Source organism: Oratosquilla oratoria, chromosome 39, assembly GCF_046742065.1.
Source record: "Oratosquilla oratoria isolate Oo_2021 chromosome 39, ASM4674206v1, whole genome shotgun sequence".
Classification (NCBI taxonomy): Eukaryota; Metazoa; Arthropoda; class Malacostraca; order Stomatopoda; family Squillidae; genus Oratosquilla; species Oratosquilla oratoria.
The window spans coordinates 3,757,007-3,766,343 of record NC_134815.1 but is presented as its reverse complement, the minus strand read 5'-3'; the positions used below and the strand labels follow the sequence as shown (position 1 = coordinate 3,766,343).

At 35.4% G+C, this 9,337-nt stretch overlaps 1 protein-coding gene across 1 annotated transcript in view; it reads left to right on the top strand.

Moving 5' to 3' along the window:
- Nucleotides 1-311: 311 nt before the first annotated feature.
- Nucleotides 312-9,337, top strand: part of hzg (CTD small phosphatase herzog) — a 118,075-nt gene continuing 109,049 nt past the window's right edge. Inside the window, exon 1 of the mRNA XM_076176470.1 lies at nucleotides 312-485. Within this exon, the coding sequence (XP_076032585.1) occupies nucleotides 410-485 (76 nt within the window). The 5' untranslated portion in view covers nucleotides 312-409. The remainder of the gene's footprint in view (nucleotides 486-9,337) is intronic.

The following is a 9,337-nucleotide window of genomic DNA, read 5'->3' as shown; positions in this document are numbered from 1 at the left end:
CTTATGGTAGTATTTGGCAGTATATTCAGTTTCTTCTGAGTATTCCGACCTTGAAGAGGAAGAAAACGGGAATTATGGGAGTGTAGAAAAGTGTTGCTCAGCTCTTCTAAAACCATGGCAACAAACTTGATTTGACATTTGAAAAGAATAAGAATAGCTTTTTGAAGTTCTTTTGACCCTTTAAAAATATCAAAAATATGTTATAAGCATCATGACACTGCCTTTTATCTGGTAGTCTTCAAAAGAAGTGCGTAGTAATGTGTCCAATGCCAGTGATTATTGGAACTCGGTGTAGCGAGGAGTAGCTGCCATTTTGGATTTGTGGAGGTGGTACAGCGATCATTACCTGTAAATGATTTCGAGTAGAGAGAACTTATTTATAGACTTTTAATCCCTAACCAATGGTTCAATGGATGCCTCATCTATTATTACGCAAGTTTCAAGGGATGAGGAACAGTTAAACAGCTTCCCACCGCCTGACAAAGGTAAGTAAATATTGTGATTGTTTTTAAGGCGTAAAGCTCTCATCTGAACCTGTCGTTCTATACCGCTACAACAATAACATTTTGGTGTTTATGTGCATCCTGTGCACATTTTTCCTCGACAACAACGATGAACATGTAACAGTGAAGCTTGCACAACAGAGGAAGCCCATCCTGGTTGAAATAGTAACCATGTCGTTAATTATGGGCAAAAGGTTGCTTTGATAGGTCCGGGGAGCTTAATGGGAGGAAAGGTGGTGGTAGGAGAACCTGGAATCCAGGTGGGATTATCTAGCTGATAATCACGTTGCAGAAGCGGAAATGTATTTAAATGTTACACTTGGTTGCATCAGGTAAATATGACATTTGAAGCATCTAAGTATTAGGGTGTCTTGGAAGTCAGGTATTTAAATTAAATCCAGTAAGTTTATTTTATCCAGTGATAACTAACATTGCTAACCCCCGTGTTGGTATTAAAGGAATTGTGTAAGTTTTAAAATTCCTTTTGCAGCCGAGTTATAAGTAACTGGAATGTGTTGCCCCAGATCCAGTATAGTATGTAGTATGTAATCCAATCAAAATCAGTAACGTCGTTTGATATTAACTCGTACAGAGCCTGGAAAAAATCAGGATATCAAATATAATTACAAATCTATAACAGAATATAGTTAAATCGTAGCAACTGCCACCGCAAATTCAGCTCAATACACAGGCCTAGGCCTCTTGCAGAAGGTCAGCTGTGAATTTAGTATCGACTGATGTATTTAATAGTGTATTCCAAGCGGTGAATTTTCATTTCCTTGAAGTCATGAATATTTGCTTTATTTGATTTGTTTATTATTAACAAAAATTATTATACTTATTGGTTCTATTCTACTATGATAGTAACTATCACACAAACACATTTTTACAATTTTTCTTTTTTACATTTATTTGATTTTATTTTTTATTTTTATTTTTTTGCTCCTATGGAAGGATAACATTAGGTAAAGTTAGGTTAGGTTAAGAATTAAGTATTGGGCAATGTATGTTTCGTGTTAAATATCCGTGTGTGTGATTCTGAAATTATACAAATTATTATTATTATTTTTTATTGTAACCAGTCTAGAAGAGAGGCAGTGTTTATAATAATAATAATAATTTTATTTTGCAATAAATCAAATACATCAAATGTAGATAAAGAAAAAACAAGTAGTTCAAAATTACAATTATAATTGCCAAGGATAACACAAAAAGGCATGAGAGCTTGTTTCCATTGTGGTCCTCATTAGACTGTTATTCTACTCTTAGTTACACAGACAACATACGTAGGGGTTAAGGGAGCCAGAACAGTCATAAGATTAGTGTTTGTCATCCCAAAGATCAGGAAATACATAAAACTGGTCAAATTCCAGAATCACAACATGGATGTTTAACATGAAATTTATGTTGTCCGATAGATTCTATTCCAGAGTCACACAAGTATCTCTCTCTCTCTCTATATATATATATATATATATATATATATATATATTTATTGGTAGTGCAGGAGTTCCTATTTGATATTATTGGTCTAAAGCGGCCCATACACGATCAATTATATTGCGTAATTTCATTGTCAATACTCTGAATTGACAATTAAATTGACCGTGTATGGGTGATATATCGCCCACACACGGTCAATTCAATTGTGTATGGGCATACACAGTCAATTTAATTGTCAATTCAGAGTATTGACAATGAAATTGCACAATATAATTGATCATGTATGGGGCGCTTAAGAGGGATGTCCTCTTCATGACTTTTACGGTCTCCCAAAATTCATAAAGAGGACATCCCTCTTAGACCAATTTAATGTCCGGACTTTTCATCTCTAACTTACTAAAAACACATTTACCTCCTGACCTCACATACGGATCGAGCCGAGGGTAGCGACCTCATCACATGTCCCCCCTTCTTATGACAAGGTTGCTACTTAAGTAACACACTCTCTCTCTGAATTGTATCTACTGAAGAGGATTGCAGTTTGCAATCGAAATATATAGATTCCCCATTTCCAGTCTTTTCTACTCCAACAGTGGTTTCTACGTGATTGACAAATGTGTGATTACATTTTTCACCTGTAATATATATATATATATATATATATATATATATATATATATATACGTCAAGTTTACATGGGCAGCATCAGCTGCCTGATGTACGATGATGCACCACAATACTCACATTATAGAATATAAAGTTACAGCTGTATTACTTGATCTCTTTCACTCTGGCTATTAATAACCACAGAAAATATGGTCAGGCCAGTTCACAGAATATGGAGGTCACTTAGCTACAACCATAAAATAGATATAATCAGTTCACTGACACCAGCATCCTCGTATACCATGTGGTGTACATGTACCCTACAAGCATGCTTGTGTGTAAAGTGCAAAGTTTATGCATTGTAGAGTTGTGTGGTCGTTGATCTGATTCAATGATCGGAAAGGCCAGAAAGGGTCACCGCAATGAGGTCGCATCTGGTCATGGTGTCGGGTCAGTCCCGCATATATATATATATATATATATATATATATATATATATATATATATACTGCCTGCTGCAAGTGGGCAGGCCAGTCAGTTAGTTCGTGGTTGGTCCCCCTCTTGGGGACCATGCCACATCTGTCTCTGACATACATTTCTCCACTAGAATAAAGCATACAATGAAACTGCTCATCACTCTTTCCCTATAACACTAGTCCATATTAATACACTTTTATGTTACATACTCACTCGAGCCTCATGATGCCTACATAGGTCATTGGACGACATAAATTCCATGTTAAATATAAATTTTTTAGTTGGTCTAGAATTCTACCCTAACTTAACCTAATGTAACCATTCCGTTGGAAAAATATAGATTTTCCACATGCAAAAAAGCAAAGTGAATCATGTGTACATGTGATATGGGAATACCACATACCACTATATTGTGTATGAACTGTGACACCGTTTATGGCAGCCAATTTATAAAGTAGTAGTCTTAGGGATACAGTGTGCCTCGAAAAACAAGATTATTTGTGGATCAGTAGTACTTAATGGTATGAAAATCATTAACAGATATTGGGTTGTGGTGTTTTGCACCTTTTAGGGAATTCCCAGAATATTGTGTGAAGATTGCTATGCTGTTTATTAATACAGAGGACTGGTCAAGTACATTACATTCATAAAGTCATGATTTTATTTTATAATAAGAACACAGCTTCTTCTAAAGCTTTATTGCAGTAAATTATGAAAATAAACTATTGAGTTAGGTGCTGGGAAAAGAGTACAAATATACATAACTTGAACAATATTATTATTTTTTATTTTATTATTATTATTATTATTATTTATCTATTTACTTTTTTATTTTATTTTTTCATTCTTTCTCTCTCTTTCATGAATACCTGTATAGTAGATATGGGTATAATTCACCAGTCTTGGATCATGTGTTGGACTCATAAGTGGCAGCTATTACCCACCCCAGATGAGACCTCGGAACTTGCATATGGCCCAATCTATGGGTAATGCTGACCTTACACACACACACACACATAAGAAAATTAGAAAAAATTCAAATGGCACCTACACTATTAAATTTGACATACGAACAAAGATTGGAGAAATTACATCTATCAACACTGGAACAGAGAAGAGAAAGAGGTGATTTGTTGACCATTTACAGAATTATGAAAGGCATGGAAATTCTTGATAGAGACGACTTATTAAAATGGGACAGAAGAGAAACAAGAGGACATGAGAAGAAGCTAAAGAAGGACAGTTACAGAAGAGATTTGAAAAAGAATAGCTTCCCACATAGAGTGATTGATATCTGGAACAAACTAAACAGAGAAACAGTGAGTGCCAAAGCTATACAAGATTTTAAGAATAAACTGGATGTGGAGAGGTATGAAAACAGGTCACTATGAGCATAGCTCTCGTCCAGTAAAATACAACAACTAGGTAAATACATACAAGAATTTAAGAACAAACTAGATATTGCGAGATACAAAGACGGGTTACTATGAGCATAGCTCTCCTTCCCGTATGATACAACTAAGTACGCACACACACACACACCTTTAACTCGTACATACATACACACACACACCAAAGGCTTTTTCCCCCTTACACAGGGGGTAGCCAAAAAGAAAAAGGCATAGAAACCACTCCCACCCATTCCATTTTCTATATATTCCACTCCCCTCCACCCTCCTCCTTCCCTCTTATCTTGGCACCTCCTGGATGATGGGTCATCCCTGCATCCTGTCCACTGCCCTGGGTCAGAAGCAGTGTAATATGTATTTACCTGATTATAATATACAGGATAGGAGCAATGCTCATTTAGTCTCGTCACCTACACTCCAATTTATCATATCTAGCCTCATATTCATGTACAGTTCCAAATTCTTCTATGTACTATATATATAGTTATCATATTTAGATTTGATTTTGTGTATTGTTCCAGCTGAGACTATCATCTTCTAATGTATTCCAAGTATTTATCCATAAATATATGGAAAACTATTTCTTCACATTCTTTTGACATGTACTCTTCTTTCATTAATTCTCATGACCTCTTAAGCCTTCTTACCATTAATCAAGAGATCTCTTCTGTCAATGTAGTCTATCCCCTTTAGTGTCCTGAATGCTATGATTATATCACCTTTCTCAGAGATCTTTCAAAGTTGGTAGACCCACTCTTTCTTCATGTGGCTGGAGATTAGCTTGATTGCTGCCCTTTGTATTCTCTCGATTTTGCTTATATCCTTCACTCAGGGGACCATATAACTGATGCATGTTCCAGTCTTGGACAGGTCTGGGTTTTGATGAGTTTTTTCATCATCTCCTCATCCATATAGTGAAAAACTACTTAAATCTTCTGCAGCAGCAGTCTGTATGTTTTACACAGTCTTGATGATATGTCTCAGATGACAGGTTGTCTTTTATCAACACTACAAATTCTTTCTCCTTTTTTTTTTCTTTCTTTTTTCTTTTTCTTTTGTAATGGATTCGATTCTCAAGGAATAGTTTAAAGATTGTCTTTTTTGGCTATTGCCCATATTTAGCAATATGAGTCTTGTGGTACTGAAATTCATTTCCCAATTGAGAACAATGGGGTGGTGGGGGCAGTGCTATTAAGGGACAATGTCGAAGTATAAAATGGGTGCTTGTAACTGGGGAAAAGTCTGGGAGGAAAAAAAAAAAAAAAATCATGTGTGGCATTGCTCACAGTAGTAAAACAAAATATAAAAATTCATTCTAGTTTGTTTACATTGCAAAGTGTTGATTTCTTTACACAAAAAATGGCAAATTTTGGAGGTCTTTACACAATTAAGGGTAACTAGTCTCGTGAAGGAAATTGATCTGGATGGAATTGAGGCCAAAATAACTTAACACCGGAGGTAAGTGAATTTGCAATTGAGTTTTAATGGTTGAGAAGGTTAATTCTTGTATGAAAGTGGCAGTTGCTGACAAGTCTATCAAAATAAACACCGTAAGTACATGTACTTCAAAAAGCTGCAACACATATTGTTTATTTCGGTTGGTTAATTCTTCCCATGTGTCAAAATTTCATGACTTAGAGCAGAAGTTTGAAAAAAAAAAAAGCTCAGAAAATAAATTTGTCAGCTTAAAAGGGAAATTGAGACTGACAACTGGGAGAATCAATCTTCTTGATAACATAAAAAAAACTAAGGCCAGAGGAAAATCAAATGAGGAGAAGATCAGGGAATTGTTGAAGGTACAGAAAGGCTGGTTATCTGGTCAACAGATGGATATAGTAAACTTTAATGAGGTCATGGACCAGCAAAGAAGACAAGGACATGTTAGACAAGAAAAAGGAATAATGAAAATTATCAGAAAGAAGGGGAATCTCTTGTTAGATATGTAGTTTGTAAGACTTAGATGTATATGATTTTTGGCTAGCAGGAACATCATGTCCTTGATGGTACACCAGGAACATGAGATGCAAAATGCCGGGGAAATTACCTCCATGTTTATGGGAAATGGCTGGGATGCAACATATCAGATTGATGACTTGTTTGGGTTAGGTCAGTGTAGGAGAAATGGCACATGTTCAGTGAAAATAGTTTAATTTGCAAGCCAAAGCAACTTAAGGATGGGAAATGAACTGCCCCCACACAAAGTGATGGATGAAAACAAGATCAAGAGAATTCAAAGGGCAACAACCAAACTGGTGCCCAGCTTGGCAGATGAGCCTTATGAGGAGCGATTAAAAGCATTGAATCTGTCAATGTTGAAAAATTGAAGAGAAAGAGGCAATCGAAATAAACACCCCCTGAGGACGGAGCCTTAATTATTACGACGTTTCACTCATTACAGCTTTTTCAAGTACTTGGAAAAGCTATAATAACAAGAAAAATGGTCATACTAATAAAGGCTACATCGTCACGTGGTGTTTATTTCGATAGACCTGTTGGCAACTCTCACTTTCATACAGAAAGAGGCAACTTCTTTACAGTATTCATGTCACAATAGGGGATACATTGATCGAAGGGATCTCTTGGTTAGGGATGGGAGGTCCGGTCACGGGAACATAGACTGTCTAATGGATGTAAAAAAGTAGTTTTACATACAGATGCATAGATACCAGGTGTAGCCTAGAACCGTCCATGAATTTGGAGCTAGATATGATAAATTTGAGAGTAAGAGACAGATCCTTACAAGCATTGCTCCTTTCCTGTATATGGTTGCGTATGGATGATATTTTGATGCAGCCAGAAGGGATTTTCCCCCCATAATCTAAATTTTTTTGCATGAGGGTACAAGGAGGGAGGGTCGCTGTAGATGTCCTTTGTCTTGCTGCATTGCTTCTCACCTGGAAATGGGCTGGAAATAGGTGACACTTCATGTAAGAGGAGCTCAAATGAGACGGAAACAAATGTGTGAAGAACTGGAATGGGTGGGAGTGGGTGTGTGCTACCTCCAGCCATATAAAGGGGAAGAGGCCCTTGATGTATAAATAGATATTACTTGTATGATGTTTGTGGCCAGAGTGCTAGTGGAGGGGCCTTCTTTGAAACAGTGGTGATTGTTTTATTTTTTTTTTTTTTTTTTTTTTTTTTTTTTTTTTTTTTTTTTTTTTTTTTTTTTTTTTTTTTTTTTTTCTCTCTCTCTCTCTCTCTCCATTTTCACAAGAACCATGTTTTAAATAAATATCTTATCTCAAGAGTACTATTTAAGGGACTTTTTTTTTTTTAAGTATGTCATCTAATTTGCATTCTAAAACACAACATGCATTTCCATTTCTTGGTATTAGTTCTGATGACATCATAGTGAAGCACAATTCCTTTAGCAATACAGATGCTCCTCTACTTACGTTCATTCGTTTTACGTTTTTTCGATTTTACGTTTGAACTGACTGTAAAAAAAAAAATGTAAAAAATATTTTTTGAATGAATTTTTTAGTTTAGCGCGCTCTCCATAGTTCAAACGATACTTACGCATGACGCTGCATCCATTGTTTACATGGCACAAACGACAGACTGAACGTGCCTTGCCTCCTCCTCCTCCTCCTCCACCATCTCAATTTATGTTGCTTGAATTTAATTTATTTGAAATTAATGTTATTATTTTACAATGTTATGTGTATAATTAATGATTTAGGGGTGTTTTATAAGATACGGTAATAGAATTTACGGATGTATAGTACAGTAACAACTTACATTCATTTTCATCTTATGTTCCGCCGTTCGGAACGTAACTAAAACGTAAGTTGAGGAGCGTCTGTATAGAGTTTTTCATCATTTTTGGAGAGTAGTGTCAACTCTAAATATCTCTGACAACAGGCAAGATGTCTGGATCGACAGCAAAGTTATGGGCTATTAATTTGAGCCGGAATATTTCTCTGGAGAAGTTTTCATATTGGTGAATCATTGGTGCTTTCTTTTTCATCTCGGCCCTAGTGTGCCAGTAATTTGTTACTTCTAGATAAAATTATTCTTTACACAACAAGTTAGACACATTATTTTAGATTGTTTACTACACCTTGTATAAAAACAAAAGCTTCCACAAGTAACACTAAGAACATACCAGTCCATTCCAGAATGACAAGTATTTTTTGCATATATTCTTAAACTGCACACCCTTATTTAGCCAACTACTAAACTGTGATAATAGTGAACATATAAAATTGGAGTAAGTTCCAGCATAAGTCGAACGAAAGAGAATCGCTGTTCACATACTGTATTGTTTAGTCAGTATTGTTTCTCAGAATTCAGAAAAAAATCTGCAGTTAAAAACATTAGAAAGTTAAACTTTCTGTCTGCCTGTATGAGACTGTAGTTTTGTGTAATTTGAATTACATAATTATCAGTGATGTCGATGACTACATCAATGCATTGGCTCTGTTCCAACACCCTGTCTTCCTAACCTATCTTCCATCTTGTTTGGTTTTAATTTCCCTTTTGTTATGTTCATTCTATGTAATTTCCTTGTTATTCACTTACTATTTCACTAGGTTTTATTTTTCTTAACTTATTTATCTGATCAATTTAATCAAAATTTCTAAAAACAATATCTCGTTTGTTTTGCATATACTTTAAAAAAAAAAAGCCATTTAGTAATATTGTAAGAGAATCTAGCCCCCATCATTTAGCTCCCTGTGTACCTTCTCTACATGAATAATATTGTTTCCGCCCAGTTATCGTAAGCTCACTTCTGCCTTTCTCTCGAGTTTTATATGTTATCAAAATATTATTATTCTCAGCCTCTTTTCTCCTATTTTTTTCCCAATCATGTATTTTTCTCTGTAATTCTTTCTTCATTTTTATAATTTTTAAATTTGATGTTGAATAACCTGCAGCACTTGACACAATCACCCT